General features: G+C 41.5%; 1 protein-coding gene across 5 annotated transcripts in view; it reads right to left on the bottom strand.

The window, feature by feature from the left end:
• The window catches only part of CCDC88C (coiled-coil domain containing 88C), a 101,316-nt gene that overhangs the window by 52,720 nt on the left and 26,479 nt on the right, over positions 1–22,117 (bottom strand). For all 5 annotated transcript variants that reach the window (XM_072863669.1, XM_072863668.1, XM_072863667.1 and 2 more), the window contains exon 4: positions 6,440–6,509. In XM_072863669.1, the coding sequence (XP_072719770.1) occupies positions 6,440–6,509 (70 nt within the window). The remainder of the gene's footprint in view (positions 1–6,439; positions 6,510–22,117) is intronic.

The following is a 22,117-nucleotide window of genomic DNA, read 5'->3' on the forward strand; positions in this document are numbered from 1 at the left end:
CATCGGACAAGTGCTCTAATCCTTGCGTGCTCTGGGCACCTCCCCATCTGTTGACTACAAACTCCAATCGGTACACCATGGCATCACAGCTATCCTCAGGGTGAGCCTAGCAGCTTGGAATCACTCATTTTAGACAACATCAGGGTTGCTCTACTGCTCTTACTGAGCATCTATACTATCCTAAAGACATGCAAGCTATTTAAGCCATTCAAACCACACTCTACCTCTCTGCACCAAAGGTAGTAGGCTTTGCTGTTCTCTCCATGAGATAACAGATGGGCATCAGTGATGCTGCATGACCCTGTGAGTGAAACACCTTCAGCTATTACTGCAGGGTAACTTAGCAAGGTCAACGCTGTTCTCCCACGGCTGACCTTGCCTGGAGATACCACTCCAAGACCTTGCCCCCACTCGGGCCCTCCCATCAGGAAGGGAAGCTTAGGCAGACATGGCACGCCCCTTTGGCGGGGAAGGCCAAGCCAGAGTTTATAGAAAGCAGTGAGAAATTAGAAGACTCGAGGTAATCATGAGATTATTAGTTTGCTACTGTTTTAAAGATAACATTTGGCAGTCTGCTCTCCCCACTGGCAGCTTTCACAGAAGACTTAGCTGTCAGGATTCTTCCCAAGATTTCTTTAATAATAAATTATTTTATGCTTGCAGACATGCTACGCACGTGTAATGAAAATGAGATTGTACTACCCACTAGAAACACTTTTTAGGTTGAAAGGTCTACTTAGCAAATCTACTCTGCCAGCCACACAAGTGTTTCAGAAGATCATGTGTGACTGTTTTAAAGAGTTCCATTCCTTGGGCTTTAATTCAGAAGTTGTTTCCCATGGGGTGGAGACAGTTTGTTGGCATTAAGGCACTCCGAGGTCACTCATACTCAAGCTAGGTTGGAGTAACATTTTAAAGCCTCATAGAATAACATTAATTTGCAGGAGATATTTAGAAGAAATAGGGTATGAGTATGAAAAAACCTCTCTACCAATCTAAAGTGCTTTGGAGAGAGTTTTCCATTAAACCTCAGAATGAGCCAGGAAGGGATTAATTACCCCTCTCCCCTTCCATCTCACCCACAGGAGAGCTGAGATACCACACACTTAAGTGGAGTGCCCAAGGTTACTAAGTGAATCGGAAGCACATCTAGGATTACTACACAGCGCAGCAGCTCAGTTCGACACTCAGGACATTTACAATGCATTTATCCTGTAACGCATGTTGAACAAAAGCAAGCGATCTTTATCCCCAATTCAGTCATGCCTCCTGAACAGCCAATGATTCTGTGGTGTTTTTCAAAAGGCTCGATTTGTGCTAATATAATAAGGTGGCAAAGTTCCTTGTGCAACTGTATAAGCAGGAATGTGCAGGCTTTCCTATGCTGGCTCACTGGGATGACCCAAGTCCTTCCTAGACAGCTGGGAAGAAAGTCTGCTGGGTCCACCCAGGCTTATTAGCTGACCTTATCAAGACAGTGTCCTCCTAGGACCTAGGATGCACATGCTTAGGTATGGGGCAGCTCCTGGCAGACAGGTACCGACAAGCTGAAGTGAATGGACAGGGTTCAAACTAGCACTTAAACAGAAAGGTGCTAATTAAAAAACAAAAACAAAACCCACCTTTTTTCTTTTATGCCTTTCTGAAAATTCCAGGGCAGCTGCTCTCAGGCCACATGTTTGTGCCTGCAAGGGAGCCAGCCACCTGGGGGATTTGCAGAAAGACCATCTGCTCCCAACCATGAGAGAGCGCCAGTGGGTTTTCTGGAAAATAAAGGGAGGGAAAGCCCGAGCACCGCCTGTGCATCCTGGGAGCCTCCCTGTGCCAGAGCCAGGAGACCCCTCTGCTCTCACAGCGGACAGAGGGTGGTAAGCAGATGGCAGGACTCAGGGAGAAGGCAGGCAGAGGGATTAGGAGACACAACAACAAAAAAAGGAGGACCAAGCTACAGAGAGAACACAGATGATGGAAAAAAAATGAGAGGGCGGTAAGAAAGATGTCAGAGAAAACAGGTACAAGGGAGACCAAGCACGTGAAATCTTGAGCTTGTGATGCTTCTTTTTGCACATTTCTACTTCAATGTTCCTCCAGCAGAGGAGAGGGAACACCAGCACATGTAGTGCTACACGTGGCAGCCGGTGAATGTGCGGAGAAGATGGGAAGGGGTGAAACACACAAGTGACATTTTTCCCAACTGTAGCAACATCCTGAGTGAGAAAAGCTTGAATGCTAAATTTACACTACTGAGGCGGTGTTTTCTTATTAACTTTATATTTTATGAACCTTTGTGCCTCTGGAGGCTTGTGAAACAAAATGAGGAAGGAAACCAGACATGAAAAAATACCCCAGTGAGAGCAGACATCTTTTATGATTTTAATGAAAAACAGTTTCTATAGACACTTCTTAGTAGGGACTTTGGGCACTCTCATTCACAAACTTAACATGTAATTTGAAAAGGGGATCTAAATAGCAAAAGTTTTTGAAGAGACAGAAATGAGCCTCCTTCAGGCAAATAAAACCTCATTTCCATTCTTGGTCTGAAAAAAAGTTAAAATCTGCCTCCTCCCCCCCCAATTAACTATGACTGTTTCAAAGGATTAATTGCCATCAGTTTCCAAGTCCACTCACTAGCTGTGTTAAAATAAGCATGTCTAGAAACTAAGAAATTAAACAATACCTCTAAATAGAGGTTCAGGACCAGTACTGTATACTGATACTCCTTGCGTGGGCACATGAATGAGTGGCCATTTATAAGGCATGCTAAAACCAGAGGTAATTATAAAAGGTGATTACAGTGATGTGTCTAGATGATAAATACACTGATGATTCTCATCTTGAGCACAGGGGGATTTGTAGTGCAGTAATGAACTGAAAAAGCTGTTCAGCAAGAAAAAACACAGAGGAAGATAAAAACAGAGAGGAAATTTAATGGTAGTAGTTGTCTACTGTACAGTGCAGTGAAGAGAATAAATCCTGTAATGTCAGCTGCATCATTCTGCAAGTCTGATTCCTGGAAAAACTTTCTAAATCCTTTAATTAAATTTTCAAATTTCTTTTCAGCTCCCTATACTCTAGAAAACAGTCAAAGCCTTCATCTACTTACAAATATTTTTGCAACTTTTATGCCCATGGCCAAATGAACTGAAGTAGGCAAAATTGCCATGGCCTGGAACAAAACGATTTAGAGGACACGAAAGCAAAGAAAGCTCCTAAACCCAGCAGACATGTGCCATCTCCTATGCAAAAGCCCAGCTGCTACTGCATTTAGGCAGCTCTGTTTTTCCAACAGTCTCACGTTCAAAGCAGAGCTGCAGAATCCCTCAATAGTCCCAACTGTTGAGTGCCAATGGGAGCTAAATGGCAAGAACAGCACTCTCAGCTTTAGAGCTGTTCAGTTTATAACTTAATACATGTAACACCAGTTTTGGCTGTGTTTTAGAAGGAAAAGGTAAAATTTGCAGATGGCACTGGTGAACAGACAACTCTGAAAAACACGCATAGCAAAACATCATGTGGGCTTGTTACAAGGAATAAGTCACTGAAATTGTTACACAGTGAATCATATTGAATGATCTAACAGCTCTCTAGTCTTGGACCTAGGGAGTCAATACAGTCATTAAGAGCCTTCCTAGCTCAAACAGTACAAAGCAACACTATTTGTTCCAGGAATGTGATCATGGGGATCAATTTTTCCTCCTCTGGTCAAGAGGGATCTTTCATTCAGATAACTCACCTACAGGACGGGGAAAGCAAGACCAGGATTTCATCACTGCCTCTCAGATCCACCCCAGCCCGGCAGACGGCCTGCACCTTGGTCTCCAGCTCCTAGTGCTCCCCACATTGCCCAGCACTGTCTCTGCAGATGCCACCTCCCGGACTTTCCTCCTTCTTTCTCAGTCTCTGTGCTGGACTGGATCACTGACACAGAGAAGGAGATTCCTCCTCTACCAGCCTTGCCACTTTTAAACAGTTCTCTCAAATAACCATCTCCATCATCTCTTCTCCCCATACTGCTGTACCTGCCAGCCTCCTCGCTTCTCTGTCAGCTTTCCCTGGGGCTTCTCTGTATTCATGCCACAAGCACCACTTCCCATGCTGATGACTGCTTTGTCCTTGCATCTCTATTCAATCTGCAGCCCTCCTTTAGCGCTCTCACTAACAGAGAGAATCTCTCATTTCACTTGTTTTTCCCCTCCCAAGTGCCCCTGCCTTCCTCTCACTCCTCTCTGCAAGACACTCAGTAACAAAGATGTCAACCTGACAGTCACCTGGTCATCACTCACCCACATTGCTCACCACAGCCTATTCCTTTATTCAGCTTCTTGTATTGGTTTTATTAACTTCTCAGCCTTCTCCTCCCTGTTCCCTCTTTCCGAGCTTCCTGTCAGCCCCCAGCCAGGTTCCTCTTCCTGAAGGAAGTTCTAGTTCTCCACTTCTCTAACTGTTTCTTCAGCACATCTTACCAGGTCATCTACCTAAGGGTAAGATTAAGACGAGCTTTTCTTGAAATCCTATCCCTCAGACACTCTCCTTGAATACACTCTTTGGAGCAAGTACATCTCAAGTCTTTCTTTGTTCACCACCTTCCTCTGTAGTGTCTAAGCTGGCACTGGTTCTCAAAACAATTATATAATATGTCTAAACAAGAATTTCCTATTTTTATACACACATACCCCATCAATTTTAAACATCCAGAAGTTACATTTTTGCATTCTTTATCCTCTCTTCCCATGTTCTGGGAATAATGCCAACGATAAGTCAGCAATGGATAAAATAAATTTTAAAAGACCACATTAAAAACAAACAAACAAAAACAAACCACCACATTTGTAAAGATGTCAGAAAATGAAGCAAAATTTCTGGTTGTAATTAAAGGAGATGGAAGATGGGAACACATAGATGACCAGTATCTTTCCTACAAGAGACACATCAGGTACTTTCTTCAAAGAAAGGAAGATCTAAGGGGCTGACAAAAACCAGCAGGTCAATGATGGGAAATTACAGCTAAATACAGGACAGCTTTCAAGTGTGCAGCTTCCCCAGGAACCAAGACTGTGGTTACTGCATTATGAGTCTCCTGCCAGCTGTCGCTCTGGAATGGCCATGACAAGAAACCAGCCAGCCTTTTCCATTGACACTTAGCCAGCAGAGACACTGCCTTGTTGGCCCAGACATCTCTATTCACTAGCATTCTTGACGCTAGCAGCCCAGGCTCTGCCCATTGACCATATGACTGAGAAAAGCAACAGCTCTTGTATTTCTATTTTCTTCTTTACCCATAACAGTAGCCTGTACAGGAGAATTAAGATTGGCATTGGAGACTTTAATCTGCTTGCTGGAGAAGTGGATGCCTTACCCTCAGCTTGATTTTACTGCAGAGTGCCAAGAGTATGAGTTTCAGTGATCCAACATCTGTAAGTTAATATTCTTTTCCTGATATAAACCCTTTTTTGTACATACACACACACAGTACTGCTGCTAAGAGCAGCAAAATAAAATATTCTACCAAGCTTTCTGCCATTTGTTTGTTCTGGAGATGCCGATTACTGTGCCATTCCCCATCACTGCTGACAGGGTTCATCCAGTTTTCCATCTTTGGTAAAAACAAATACATTGTCCTTGGCACTGGCACAGTGCTAAGGCAGAGATAGAATGGGCATTTTAAAAAAAAAAAAGTAAAAACCACAGCAACAAAACCTTTCATTTAAGAAATGTGGTTTAAGGAGAAATCAAATTTGGTTTCAGGCTAAACAGCTTTCATTTTGTCTCACCAAAGACACTAGACTCTGGACATGAGCTCATTGGCTTGCAGGTCACTTTTGATGTGATACCTCATGTGACAGATGTCCTTGCCTAGACAACGTTGCCAGACAGGTGTTTTTCTCCTTGTCCATTCTATTCCTCACTTTTTCCAATTTGTCATGTATGTATTTTTCTCTCCATCCTCAAGTATTTTTCTTCCCACACTTCATTTGCAACAGTTCCTTCACACTTTAGGGCAATTCTGCAAGACTTTTCTGGTGTGTACATATTGCCATAACTGAACTGATTATACAGGCACACAGGACAGCAAACCTGGAGGACAAACAATTCTCCTATGGCAGACTGTATCCTGGGTCACTTGCAGCAAGAAGTGAAGAGACATGACTTTCAAGCAAACAGTTGCTGCTCTGGCTTTGACAAGAACTCACTATCACATACGTATGTCATGCAAACACACAGATCAGACACTATATTTGTATGTAAAGGTATGTAAACGTAAGTATTACATACTAGATACATTAAACGGTGAGACTCAGAGGTACTCAAATTTGTAGTTTGGCTACAAATACGTATAGTTTGTTTAAAACTATGTTTGTTATTTAAGAAAATTTAAAAAAATACACATTTTATTTAGCATTTCAGAGGAAGGGGGTGAAGAACCTAACAAACTACTCACCAGAAAGAGGATCTTTGCCAATCATCAAAACATTTGGTAAATTCATTACAATCAGCTGCTGGAGGACCTCCTAAACAAAAGAGAACAACAGGCAAAGTTCAGTCTGAAGGAATTCCAATCAATCACACCACAAAGAATACAGAGCTCCATCGATTACAAAGCTTTTAACATACTGGCAGGTCAGAGGTCACAAGAGGAAGCCCCACTTGAGAGAGAAATCACTGTTTGAAGATGGCATCAGGTTGCACAGCTAACATACACTTATCGCCTCTTTTAACAATGACTAATATAGAACTTAAAGGGTCCCATGGCACTAATCAGGATAAATGCACAGCCATGCCAGGCACACCCATCAGTCATGCCTTTACCCCAGGCATGACCCATATTCATTTGATGTTCAACATACAGCTGCTGTCATGTTCCAGGGCGTACAAATGCAGCGAGTTCATCAAAGGTACCTAAGCCATTCTGTGAAGTCTGAGTAATTCAAATAATTGGTCAAATTATTTTATGGGTCTGAGATTTTAATGACGGGCTGGGGAAGGGGGTGTGGGGGAAAGCTATTGAACAGACATCTTGCACTGCTCAGAAAAACTGGATTTAAAGTTCTAGATTTGTTTGCATTGTTTTTAATGGGGAGTAAAACAGATTTAAGCATATCATGAACCTAATTTAAAGGTCATTTTATTTTGGGGGAGACTAGGAAAGGGAGGTGCATTGCTTGGTCAGGTTTAATATTTAAGTGTCAGCTGCCTGAAGCTACTCTGAAATGACAGAATGGGCTTAAGGGACAGGAAAGGCTACAAGACCTGGGGCAGCCAAAATGCTCGAAGGTAGACAAATAAATACAGAATCATAGAATCATTTAGGTTGGAAAAGACCTTTAAGATCATCAAGTCCAACCGTAAACCTAACACTACCAAGTCCACCACTACGCCATGTCCCTAAGCACCATATCCAAACGTCTTTTAAATACCTCCAGGGGTGGTGACTCAACCACTTCCCTGGGCAGCCTGCTTCAATGCTTCACAACCCTTTCAGTGAAGAAATTTTTCCTGATATCTAATTGAAACCTTCCCTGGTGCAACTTGAGGTCATTTCCTCTCGTCCTATGGCTTGTTACCTGGGAGAAGAGACCAACCCCCACCTCCCTACAACCTTGTTTCAGGTAGTTGTAGAGAGCGATAAGGTCTCCCCGCAGCCTCCTTTTCTCCAGGCTAAAAAAAGTTGCAAAGGGGACTCTGCACGGTAATACGTTCAGTCGTGCTCCCCAGTAACATACAGAGCACAGGAGTACAGTTGTTAGCTTCAACCTGCAGTTACCAGCACTCACTTGTGATGATCTGAATAAAACATTTTGCAGGCAAGTATTTATTTCACATAAAAAGCCTGGGAGGAAAATGGTTGTGTGATTAAAGCACTGTGCTGGGATTCAGGAAACAAAGGTTTGCACATACAACCCTACCAAATGTTTGGCAGGTGCCTTTTCCCCCGCTTGTCTCGTTTCCCAGCCTACCTCTAGGCCACTGGGAGGGCACATGCATTGATACTTGCAGAGCATTCAGAGCCAGGGGAAAAAGTACTGCAGCCGAGCACCGAAACGCATTTCCTGAAACAATCACCCATTCACCCAAACACTTCCCCTCCAAGTTACCCCATTGTTATTTCTCTGCTTTCAAAGTTACCATAGGAGGAAAATTAAGCCTGATTGAAAGAGGAAATATTTCAGTGAGCCTGCAGCATTTGATAAGTAATCAGAGTGGATATTCTTAAAAAAAAAGTTTTGGACATAACACATTTCATATTTTTTTTCCTCTGATCCATACCCAAAACATACTCCTCAGCAGTTTCTCTTCTAGATAAGTAGAAACATCTCAATGTCACAGCTGATGGGGTTTTTGGTGCTGTTAAGAAGGCTCTACAGACCTTTATGCAATGTGAAGTTTGGCTAATGCAGACCAAGCATTCACTGAGTCATTAGCCAAATGCATTTTAGTTTGTGCATTCGAGACACAAGACTTTGTTTGCACCTGTCGCCAAAACAGGTGCAAAACCTATTGGATTTAACAGCACATGGCTGGACTGCAGTATCTGCTATGACAATACCGTATGGCACTGAGGCTTTAAAAAAAAAAAAAAAAATCAGAATTTGCATATACTGAAGTACTGAGCTTTAACCAGCAATTTCCATGGCAAAAAAGAGAAAGAATTGTGCTTCCAGTCACCCAGCGTGTGGAGCGGCACCGAGGCAGGAATGCATAAGGAATTTGCGTTGTCTTTGTGTAATCATCAGATCGCTAGCTATTTAGCTGGCAGACACAAAAGACATTAACAGCTAACCTTTATGCTGTTAACATTCCCATGAACTCCTTCTGGAAAATTATTTGAGTATACCATCCAACATAACCATGACTGAATGCCCTCGTAGCTGTTTAAACTTAGTATTTTCTGGCAAGAATCCGACAGTCACCAAATACAAGCAGAAACGGCCCCGAGCCTGCGAAGAGTGATTTCTTAATTCAGATTGAAAGATTCAAATTGTCACAAGGTGATACTCTGACTTGTTTATTTTTAAAATAAAATATTTAAACAGATAACTATCTTAATTGTTCTAAACCACTTCACCTTCAGCTTGTGATGATAATACCTAGCTGTTACACAGTGCAGCTCACTGGTAGATCTCAACACCTTATAAAGGAAAGTCAATGTCATTGCCCTCCTTTTTCAAGATAAGGAAAGCAAGTCACAGAAACAGAGTTACTTCAGTTTAATAAACTATCCTCTGTTAACAGAGATGTACCAACGAACCATCCACTCACACAGCTACAAGTGTGAGATAAAGTGTGTTAACTGAAAGCTCTTACACTGACACTGACAAGTTTAGCTCAGATTTTGTTCAGGCTAAACCCACAGAAAGTTAGTAAGGCTCAGCTGACACCCAGTGACTGACTCAATAACTGGGACAATGTGACCGTGTCTCAGGTCCATTGCTTAAAATTCCACATCTGGAAATACAACCAAAGTCCCCTCCCCTAACAGCAAATCAGAATTCTTCAATTTCTATCCACTCATCAATATTTTCTTGGTTTCTTTTTCTGAAACAGCAATAATGCAGGTTTACAAGTAAAATGCCGTGCCTCAGTCTGACCTCTCTGCTCCCCTCATGTTTTACCATCCCACCCTGAAGACCCCGGGAAGTCAAACTTGGGCTTCGGGCAGGGAGCTGTGCTGTTACAGCCTATGAACTGGCACCAAGGACCAAAGGGCTCCACGGACCCGACCGTCTCGCACTGTACAGATACACTGGACATTGGGTTAGCCTGGACACGCCACTGAAGCCCAGCCAGCAAAAGAAATGGTAGATAAAATACAACATTTCCCCAAAAGGGCAACAAGTTATCACATTACATAAAAGGATGCTGTTATGCTTAAAATCAAACATTGCTGCGAGACACCGCAGCAGAGGCAGAGATGGCATGTATGTGTCCTTCTGCCTCAGGTGACTGGCATGGCCAGGGGGAGCACACCCAGGCAGGAGCTGCTGGAGAGCAAAGCAGGGTTATTGAACACTTTAAATAGCCCACAAAAACCCGCAGTACTCCAGAGAGCAACTGTACGAGAAAAAAAAAAAAAAAAAAAAAAATCGAATTCCTCCTGTGAGAAACCTTTTAATCATTTTTACAGCACAACTAAAGCTTGGTTAAAACAGTAAAGGTTACAGCAACGACATATGGTAACAATTTCCCTGATTATTAGAACAATTAGGGTCTGAGCTGCCAGCTTTACACCTAGACCATTAACCAACTCAGAGGCCAGCTACTACAAGTCAGGAATCACCTCTCTCAGACTACCGTTTGCCTTTTTTTTTTCCCCATGGAAATCTCATTAGCAACAATTAAAAAAAGAAAAAATAAATGTTGGTATCAGAAGTGTTATTTAAGGAATCCAATTCAAAACAATTCCCCATCAGGCCTTAGTGCAGCATCTGTAATGCCTGAAATGCTCCTCTGCCAAAGATTGGGATATTTTAAGCTTGAAGAGATTTGTCCAAGATCCCAGCTCTTCTGACCGCAGTGATGGTTGCAAGAATGGATGCTTCTAGCTAGCAGGTCAACACTACTATCGCAAGATACAAACATCAGCAGCCAAGTCTTACACTACTTGAGCCAGACCCCCAGACTCAGTAGATAAAGCCCACAAAGGTTTCTGCATGCAGAGTTATGTGGCTCCATATCGAGAGGGAGGGCTTTCTAAGTGAAGGTCAAACTGGGTGTTCAGTCCTTGCTCACTCCCTGGCTTGCCTGCAGAGGTGCAGAGTGTGAAGTAGGCCGAGACAACCAGCAGATATGAACAACAAGAAGGGTACTGCCTAAGCCAGGGGTAAGTTTTGATGAAAGCAGCTATGCCCTCTAGGACTGGTACCACAAGGATTCAAAGACATTATTAAGTTACCTAGAAATCATGAGGTTAAACATAAATAAATAAATGCTTAGCAGCCTTCTGGCATCTAAGCCCTTGCTGCGCACTTGCTTCACATTTGCAAGCTCTTTGCAATCACTTTGCTAAGAAAGGAGCTTAAAAAAAAAAAAAGCCAAAATCTCCCCAAATCTATTCTAGCAGTCAAGGGCTTTAGGAAAAATCAAGACACGTACGAGATTCAGGATAAAATTCTAAGCACTGAGTTAAGCACTTAGGCTTATTAAGAGCATAAACAAACATATTCATTCCCTCCATCTAAAAGTTTCTAATTCATTTCTGGAGTGCTGAGGCACATTTTACCTACTCTTTTTATCCTTCCAAGATCACACACACCGGATGTTTGCTCTCTGCCTCAGATCATCAGAGGATTGAGCTCTCACTCTGAAGTTACCATGGTCACATATTAACATTTTATTTACCTGTAACAGGGCAAGCAGCACCTTGTAATTTTGTAGGAACAAAGTCTCCTTGGTCCATACTACACTTCAATACACATTTGCTTCTTAAAAATACATGTGCAACAGCATGGAATAAAATGGTCTTAAGGTATTATTTTTGGCTGCATTTAAGTGCCAATGTAAGCGTGCCAACGGCTCTTGCAAAGAATGCATTGCTAAGAAAGGAGCAAGTAAAACTGTCCTTTCCATGGCCGAGAGACCAGACAAATACAAGCTCTACACAAAAACTCTCCCCTGCACTACAGTACAGCACAGCACTAATGTAGAGTAACTACTAGCTTCTCATGCAGAATTAAATTAACCTCTGCCTGAATCCTAAACAAGAAGCAAGTACTAAATAAATTATGTAAGAAGAGCAGCAGTCTACCAGCCATTGTAATTCAATGCTCAAGCCAAGCAATTCCATTTAAGTATATTGCTTGGCTATAAAATGCTAATTACCCAGGTGACTGGAAGCCAAATGGTGCTTTCCTACTTAAAATGCCCATGAGGAAAAACCATCACTAGCTTTATTTATACCAGCAAGAGCAAACACTACCTAGCCAGGCAATCTGGCTTACATTTCAGCTGCAACTCAGGCCAACGGAGCAGAAAAGTTCAGCAGAGACCTAACTGCGCAGCACAGCCAACTCTCCAATAACCTCAGTATGGATCTGATCTCACAAACATCCTTGGAGTGGGAAACATTTGGTGAAGGAGATACTACATGCTTAGATAAGGTCTCAGCAGGAGTCAATGGCCATCTGCACCAGCTCAGAGCCTCCCAGCAGCAGGATGGGGTGGCAACTTTGCCCCTACACTTCTCAAGGTCCCTTTGGATGCTACCACAAAGACAGGCTGGGAGCTGCATTTCCCAGGCAAGGTGCGCTCAAAGTCCAAGGGACAACCGAACTCAAGCTCTTCTGGAATCAGAACTCTAAGGAAGAGTGAACACTCAGGCTAATGAACAAGTTTTAACATTAAAACATATTTTAAACAGCAAATTGAGACACAACAGTTGTTTTTTAAATATGGTTTTTCAAAGTTTCCAGTTTCATTTTAATACAATAATGAAAACAAGTTATCCTGCAGCCTACAACAAGAAGGTTATGCTTTAAAAGAAAAAAAAAATGTATTTGTCTTCCAATATATACAAACTATTTTTTAAAGGTTGTTTTTTTTTTTAATTTCACTATAATTATCTGATGAGTTATTAATGGTGTCAGCGAAATAATTTATAGCAAGATTCTGTAAACTGTACAGCAGGGTCCCACAAAAGATTAGACAAGATGAAACAAGTTGTTGCAGGGGAATGACAAGGAAGTGAAACACAAACAGATCTTTGAGATGTTTTCCATGTACATCGTACCACGTGAGCATGCCTGATGACACCGTGTGTGACTCAGTACTCACTGTTTCCCTGCCAACACATTATATACATGACAAAATTTGATTAAGAACTTTGCTCATCTCTGTAACAATTGTATTCGTTATGTGACTGACTAGAGGATTAGCTGTCTTTAAAGGGATTTTTTTTTTTTCCTCTGAAAACCAGCAAATTACAAAGCACACTTCTAAAGACTCTTCAAGTGGAAACCCAAAAGCCACTAAGAAAACTGTTGCCTCATCTGCTGAAAATAATCAGTTCTGACAATCATAGACTGGAATCTCAGTGGGAGGGGATGTGAAGGAATCATACCTAGGCTTAGCCACGCTCAGCCTGCGCAGGGTGCAGATAATGCACCAAATGACAGAAATACACTCAGTGTTGAAGTATACCATATAAGATCAGGTTTTATTTAAAAAAAAAAAAAAATCACACATATGCAATTTGAATGGCACATAATAGACCATCATATAAAAAAAACTAGGAAGGACCCAGGCACAATCATCCACCCAAAATTCATTGTTATGGCTCAGGTTTTGTTATTTGTATTAGAGTAGTGCAGAGGTCCCAGCCAGGAGCAAAACCTCATCCGCTGCAAGCTGTACAAATACATAGTGAGACATCCCTGGAACAAAGAGCTTGTCCCATATATATGCAAGGCATCAGTAGGTTGATGAAAAAATAGTAAGAAGCAATGGAGGAAGGAAATTAAAATAAGATTCCATGGTTATAATGTGATCCGTTGTGCGCACTCTCACTGCTTTATGAACTGGTTAAATCAACTGCTCCAGGCTGGTACAGAATTAAATCACTCCGGACATCAGAGGGCAAGGTGAGCAAGGCAAGTCCTGACAAAAACATTTGCTTTAAGATCAATTCAAATTGTTTACAGTGCACATTGTTTACACTGCATAACAAAGATTCTATGTATATTTAAACAACGGTACTTTTATACATGTAAAAAGTATTTTAGGCCACCATTAGTTTTACTTCTAGCCCTGTGGAATAAATAATGGAGAAGCTGCCACCCCCACACACATCAGGAAATAATTTTTTTTTAAATCAAACTAAATACAAAAATGTACATTTACTTCTAAAATATGAAATTAAATGTTCAATAGCTGTGTAGCAGCAGATTTCCTACCCTAGTTTCACTGACTCCAAGATGAATCACTTATGTTAATACAACATACAGCCCTATGGTTGTGCCTAGTGGCAATATCGATTTGACCCAGAGAGCAGAAAATCCAACTGTGGAGCACTGTGTTCTCCTGCTTTTATTGCCAGCAACACCTTTGATTAATTTACCTACTTTGCTGAAAATAAAAAGCCTATTGATTTATCCTCAACTTCTCTCTTCAAATCATGTGCAAGTGACTTCACATGTTTATAATAGTATCCAGACAAATTACTCTTGACTTCTATTTTATTTTGCCTTAGATTTGTCCTGGGGTGATTTATGCAGTAACAGGGAGTATGAAATGTGCTGTGTTAAAGGCCTGCCACTTGACATTACAAATATAACCAGCTAAAATGCAATCCATCTGTTCAACACGCTTCCAGCTAATCTGTGGTGGTCTCTAAGGACCGTAATAATTTAGCCTAACACATATTAAAAAGAAACACCACAGGCCATCAGAACAGACTTGAAGCACTTCTGAATCCTCTGAAACTCAGCACCAAACACACTTACTTGTTTTAAAAGGAAGTCAGTTTTCCCATACACAGTTTGAGCATATTTTGCTGGGGTAATAAAGCCAGAAGTTTTCACATCTAACTCTAAAACTGAGCAAGTTATTTCAGCTTTTAACACTGAAGCCTGACAGCAAAGGACATTAGCCATGCAGGGCTCTGAGGTACAAACTCTGCTCCGCTGCCCTCGTTCACTGGAGTGAAAAAATTTACAGTATTAAAATACAGCTTGCCATCAAGAAACAACCACCACATTTCTAGGAAAATTATGTATAACATGTTTTCTACCATTTCCGTTATTACAAGTATTTCTAAAACTTGTTTTTTATATGTTTATACAGAACAGACACAGTAAACACCTAACTGGGCATACTAGTTCACATCAAATACACTGAATTCATTAATACAATTTCTATACTGCCATGAAGAAGGGCAAAAATAATTAACCTGACACAAGCATATGGTAAGTTGTGGGGCTTATTTATAGGTTCAGAGCTAGAGATCTGCATTGCAACTTCAACACTGCAATATGAATCCCAGGCTCTGAAAAAGCACTGAGAACTCCAAAGCAGCAGCCAACCATTGGAACGACAATCATAATGCAATGCTTGAAAAAGCAAGAGCCAAAAGTACAGCAATACAAAGGAGTTAGAGACGGGAAGATGCAGGAATACTGGTTACACATCATAGCAATATTGTTTTCCTAAAGATGAATAATGAGCAGAAGCGACATAGTATAAAGCTACACATATTTTGCACTTTTGCCAGTATCAAGTCATTTATTAGCATAACAGTTGCTTGAAAAAAGAGTGATGCATCTTGGGGAAAACACACTGTTAATCCCGGAAGGGCAGAGAGGCATCTGTGACAAGAACCATTTTGAGGTTGTCTAGTACAAACATTGACAAATCAAATCAAAGCCATCAAAGTTTAAATAAGAAAACAAATCTGTGAAACTAGAAAAAAAATTAATAAAGCGGGGATGGGACACACACAAGAATGGGATACTTTCAGGATTTCTAGTTAATTCCCTGTTACGAAGAATATTTTAGTAGCAAACAGAAGGCCTAACAGATGTGATTGAATTTAATGTGAATGTATGAGTCAAACTTCCTCTGTGATTAAGGATAATAGAAGTAAAACAAACATCCAGGTTGGCTGTTACTAATCTGATACTCTTATGTCCTGTTTGAAGCAGGAACTCGCTCATAATTTTCAATCTACCCCTCAGTCCCCAAAAGAAACAAGCTGCTTTACCCTGCCACTCTTACTGATGCTGAGTAACATCCTACTGTCTCTGTAGCCCTCTTGATTGCCATGGGGTCAGCTCACAAAGAAAAGTATTTCTCGTTGTTAGCAAAAGGTGCCATGTCTCGCCTTCACTACATCCGAAGATCCTCGGAGTTGCTCAAATATAAGGTAGTTAAATGCTTAGAAACAAGCACAAACGTGCTCTGTCTTTCCAGGATAATACTCCTTGAATAAACAAGATTTAATTCATATTACGTTGGTAAACCATTTTGAGAAACTTGAATGGATGGTACTGGAAAAATGCAGAAAATGACAGCTAGAAACTGAGGAACAGTAAATACATGGACAGCATTCAGGCAGCGATAACCAACAGGGATTTTATGGGATAAAACATGTAGGTTATTGGTTAACATTGCTCACTTTGAAATGCATGAAAATCTTTCAGTCTGTAACTTGGGAAAAAAAGTAATCCCAAGACAATTTTTTCTCCCAGTGAAGAAAACGGTTGTGACAGTACTTGAGGAATACCAGAGAGAACTCAGCAACTGGTCTGTTAGCACTCATCCTACTCTCTCTCCCCATCCCCTTAATATGTATATAAATGTGAAGAAAAAAAAATAAATCAATTAAGTCTAAATTAAACTGATAAATTTCCAAAAGCTTATTTAAAGATTTTTAACCATGAGTTTCCAAGAAGCTTAAACCTTCTTGTGCTTGGGCAGCTTATGGGCAACCTAGTACTGAACAGTAAATTAATGTTTCAAAAAGCATGCAGTAACTACGCCATTCATTTATCATCTAACTTCAACAGAGGACAGCAGCATGGGCAAGAGAGAGGTCCTTGCGGCATTTGCAGACAACTGTGCAAAAATCCATGCTGGATTTACAGAAGAGGGAAGCTTTCAGCTGGTCTGAAAGGAAGACAGAGAGGGTACAGGGACAAGCTATCTCACCCTGCAAGTATGCCTGACCAGACACTGAGGTGCTGTGGGACAAATGAGGTGGTTGGGGAAGCACAGGAAGGGAAAGGTTTTATTGATAATGTCTGTAGGTTAAAACAAAAGCAAAGGAGCTCATACATACTACTCATCTGATTACGTTAGCTGCTTTCTCATTCATCTCCTGCAACAACCTGACCTTCTCATCACTGAGAGCTCCCTCTTGCAGGCAAACTCCTGTTACCAACCAGTTACCAAGGGCACTAAAAACTCAAATACCAGTAATGCAGAGAGAGAGTCCTCGCAGTTCAGGCATGCCCCTGTCATACACTCCTAGAAAACTTTAAGGAGTATCACTGCAGGTTAATGTTATGGACTTTCCAATTCTTTTAAAGTAGATTTTATATCCAACATCATTACTTCAACATATCACTGCGTTATCATCTAATTTATGCAATATTAACAAGTTCAACAAACACCCAGACAGTCCCTAGCCAGGAGATTTGCCACGGTAGCAAGAGTCTGCAAATCTTTTCTTAAGATGGGTAAAGGGAGAAGCTTCAAGTCAAACCAGATGGTTCTTCCACGCACAAATATACAGTGGTGATTCTCTTTATAGCCAGTAGATTGCCCAAGGCAGGTAACATGCAAGGGATTTTGAAGGCCATCAATGCTTCTTGCACTGTACAGCTGGAGAAGCTGCAGTAAATTTCACGTGGCTTTCCCAAAGTAACCCAAGCACCCTTGTGAAAGAAAGCACTCCCAGCACTTACTGTGTCAATCACCATTAACACTGTGCTGCGGGGGGGTGGTGGGGGGGGTGGGATAAAAGAGAAAGACCTCAGAAACTAGCAGCAGTAAAAACTAATAGTGAACAAAATGGGAGCGGACAGAGAGAGGCAGTGGGGGCCATGCCCTCAAAATAGCCTCTGGGCCTCTCATCATTCCCTTTCTGGATTTTCTACGCTCGTTTTCAACAGCAAACAACTTTTCTATCTGCAGAGTTACTGCGTTACTGGAGGAGGGAACAATTACCTACAGGGAGGAGACACAGTCATTTGCAGTCGACACTTGGCTATTCACAGAGTTGACTGCCAATAATTTGCAGCTCGGCAAAGCCGAGTCAGGCATAACCCACAGGCAATACCAGGTCAGGCTGCCAGGAACAGCCTCCCGGGTTTTCCCAACTTGTCGCCACCGAGGTGACGACGGAGGAGCCTCCTCCTCAGACCCACCCCAAGGAGACCTTTCACTGGCATCTGATCCCTTTGTAAACTGGCAGCCCGGAGGTACCATGGCACAAAGGTATGGTGCTTCACGGTGCTGAGCCCTCAGCAGCCACCCAAGGCAAGTGGGTCCAAGAGGGTACCTGGGGCAGCCCCAGGACATCCTCAGCCCCAGGACACTGGGGCTCAGGTCCCATCCTGTGCCATCCCCGTCTCAGCCAACTTCACTCCCTGCCCCTGCCTTTTGGGCATCACATAGTAACAGAAATACTATGCTCTAGAAGAAATGGATATACACGTGTATCTATATACATATACATACACACACATGTATATAGTTATGTGCATATATATATATATGTTTCCGCTACTTCTCCCCACTATTACACTGGAATTACTATGCCTGCTTAAACCTGGGACAAGCAAAATCCTTCTGGAAACACCATTAGATTTGCTATACATAAGACCGTCCCATGTTCAAGCATTTAGAGTCCCATGGCTCGGCAGCAAGAGCATTAGGAGTTTTACTCCACACCACACAGCAACAAGCTGGCTTCTTAAACACACAACACTGAAAGGTCTGCAAAAGTGATAAAGGAAAAGTGTGACACTTTGTGTATTTGACAAAATGTAAGCTTAGCCTTTCAGGGTCAGGAAAATTCAGTTATTCAAGTTATTTTGAGTCTGAGAAATTACACAAAAAATGAGTTGCTCTAATACTTCCTTTAATTAAAAAAAAGAGAAAGTGAAAACTCAAACATTTTGACTAAGTATGGAAAACCACAACACAAGGTGCTGTGGTACATTAAGATTTTAAATCTGCAATCATCAAATCCTCCCTTATGACAGATTCATCCTCTACACACTTACAAAACCCAGTCATCTTCCGTGTTCTAGTTCACACATGTGCAAGAGAGAAAACCATTAAAAATCAATGCTGAAAACCCACCAAGCCACAATGAATCCACAACTGAAGCAGCAGTTAATATTACAGGATAACACAGATCTCCTTACTGTTGCAACTGCACAGCAGGGGAAATATTTCATATTCAAGAAGAGAGACAGTTTTGGCAAAAAAAAAAAAAAAAGATAAAAGAAGGGAAAAAGTCACTTCTATCAGCTGCCACAATTTCACCTATACACAGAAGAGGAAATAGCCAATGTCCCTGTGTGGTAGCTGCTAGGCAAAATTTACTTATCAATAGTAATCCAGGCTGTGCATTCACACACATATGCATACTTGCAAATACAAACACTCTCTCAGAAAGAATTTTCAGTCTTGCCAGTTCTTAACAGTACTCCTTTAAGTATCTGAAACAACTGATTAACCCTGCTTAATACAATCTGTGTAATCTACTGTGAATCTTGCAGATAATTAATGTTAACAGTTATGAGTTAACTCAGCAGAGCTTTACCCTTCTTGCTCCCCCACCAGCCTCATACCCCAGACCTCAATTTAAGAGTTCTCTTACACAACAGCCTAGCAGACAGCTTAGGCAGAGTTAAGCAGCAATGGTGAGCTTCTGATGTAGAAAACCCAGTTAAATAATTGATGTGCATTTTTAAAGATTACTTTCTCTCCCCATTTTATACTTTTCTTCATCAGTACTTACCCGTAGTCCACGGCACACTTAATGCATACAACACCCTGGGAATACCCATGATATCATAAGAAAAAATGTGAAAGGTGCAGTTGCATCCTAGAAGATCCTTTCTTTATGCCATCTGTCACAGAAACAGAGGTAAGCTGTCTCACTATGTTATTACTAACATTCAGGAAAGATTAACTTCCAATATTCCTGCTATGCCAGTTTTAAGGCTTCTGACCACTGGATTTTCTATGTCAACAAAATACAGTTTCCTCTTAAGCTGTGATGCTTAGTGTTTTTCTGAAAGTGAATCTCATCTACCATGGGCTGATACAAAAGCCTCACCTATAACTGAAAGAAACAGCAACTTTCAAGACCTTGTATTTACTGAGGAAAACCTTAAAAATGGTCACAAAAGTTTCAAAACCAGCAAGAGCCACCAAAAACAAGGATCTGCTCTGGCTACAGGCAGAAAAAGCAGAACTATGCACACCAAAAAACAAAACAAAACCCTTTTGTATTACTAGTGTCATTTTTCAATTATACTTCTTAATCTTCAGCATCCTTTAACAGCGCATGAAGGTGACAGGCATGTATGTTCCTCGCCAATTTCCAAGCTGCCTCACAGGTGGATCCTATCCCTTACCTACATCAGCAGAGCTCAGGTTTACTATTTAAGCAACATAATCAAGGGAAACTTGATATGACGTATCGAGTGACTTACGCTCCCTATCAACCAGATCACAAAACAACAGCAGTGCAACCGTGATGGACTGGCCTCTCAGCTAGCTGAAAGCAGAGGAGGGGAGGGTAAACCCCCAGAAAGATTGCTCCAGCCAAGAGCGATGCAAGCCTCAGGCTGCAGAGAGGAGCAACACCTCCTCCAGTCTAGCACACTTGGGCTGCCTTGCTCTGGAAAAATAAAGATTATTAGAATTTTAAAAGATACCGGTTACACAGAAGTTTATATTGTTGTTGCAACTACTGAGCAGCAGATCTAAGCCTAGCAGCGTTCAAAGCATGCCGAACCCTCCTCGGTGGTCTGGAAGAAGCCTAACTCCTAGAAGCAGCCTCAGACACAATTTTAAGGGCACTACAATCAGAGAAAGGTAGCACAAGAAACATTTTATCAGCAGAGAGTTTACACCTTTCACCTCAGTGAAGCATAAAACCTTGGCAAAGAGATCCAGCTGTACAACAGGGAAAGGAGCAATGCTAGGTCCACTGCAAACTCCGAAATGTTGATGATGTTAAGTGCTGGAGTAAGGACTCTTTTGTTCTGGTTTATACGCAGCTTTTAGTAACTTATTAAAATGGCACTGCATCATTGTTTAAACATACTTTGGTGGAGGCATTGAGTTACTTCGACAAACCTGTTTTTTGCTGAGAGCATCATGAATTGGTTGAGTGATGAATGGCCGATCAGAAACTGGAGCTCTATGGGAATCAGCACAGTCACTCACCAAAAGAAATGCTGCAGTAAAACAATTTGTGCTCTTCAAACCTACAGTAATAGTTTGCATTTTGAAGCTGGGCATCTGAACTAATGGTCTTATTTCTCAGCACTCAGAAAACACGCAGCTCCCACTAATTTTAAAGGGGGAAACAGATGCTTACTATCTGGAAGAAGTAATCAGAGAAAATCCAGCAGTTATAATACAGCACCTGAATGCAAGTCTAGATGCTCTGGCACCTCAGTAGCACTACCTGAATTGACCGTTCCTCTAAATCTTAGCATAAGCCAATGTTTGTATCTCCATAACATTAAGACATATGGTAAATATAGGGTGCTAAAATCAGGCATTTAAGTTTGAATCTCCAAGCTAAGCAATTTCTGTTGACAGTGTACATATGCAGAAGATCTGCTAGGTTTCAAAAATTTACTGCTGAACATTAACATGCAGTAGTAAAAAAACAGAATTTCCCCCAAGTTAATCTGCAGTCACTGATCTTGCTTTCTAAACAGCAATACAGAAACAGGCACAACCGAAACTGAAAATAAGAGCGTTTGCTGTGTTTCAGAGTAGTAGATACATGATTCCTTGTGAATTTTGACTGAAAGTCATTCTCATGAGGTAAAGGCAACAGCCCCTTTGAAATCGGCTCAGCACAATGCAGGCAGGAGCTAAGCAAACTTCTTCAAACAGCTCTGCCAACACCATTCAGCTCCAAGCTGCAAAACTCCTGCTGTTTCAAACTCAGGGCCTCCTGAGAGCAGAGTGCTGATTACACCAGGTTGTATGGCAGGTTTGATACGTGCACAGGGCAGAAGAATGAGAATGAAACCTGCCCACTGGTCGCGTTAAAGAAAAGATTTCACACCACACTGAAAGAAAAGGAAACTTTGCCATCTATTCATTCCCTTGTCCCCCATTAAAGAGAAAATGTATTGCAGTATGCTATACACATACTCTGCTCAGTGTGTACAACTCATGCAAGTGTTACTGCACATGCTACTATCATGAAAGAGAAACCAGAGACAGCACAATGCAAACATCCTATCTCCAAAGCAGAGGAGATAATGCACAGTCAAAAAAGCCAGAGTGCTGAAATGCAGTGCTGTGGCACATTTAATTGGGGTCTTTATTCCTAGTTACACTTGTAAATTGGAGAAAATTTGGAGCAGTCAAGGAAAGCAACTCAACAGGCATTTTTCAACCTGATTTTTATGAGAGAGGG

This window comes from Ciconia boyciana, chromosome 6, assembly GCF_034638445.1.
Source record: "Ciconia boyciana chromosome 6, ASM3463844v1, whole genome shotgun sequence".
NCBI classification, from domain to species: Eukaryota; Metazoa; Chordata; class Aves; order Ciconiiformes; family Ciconiidae; genus Ciconia; species Ciconia boyciana.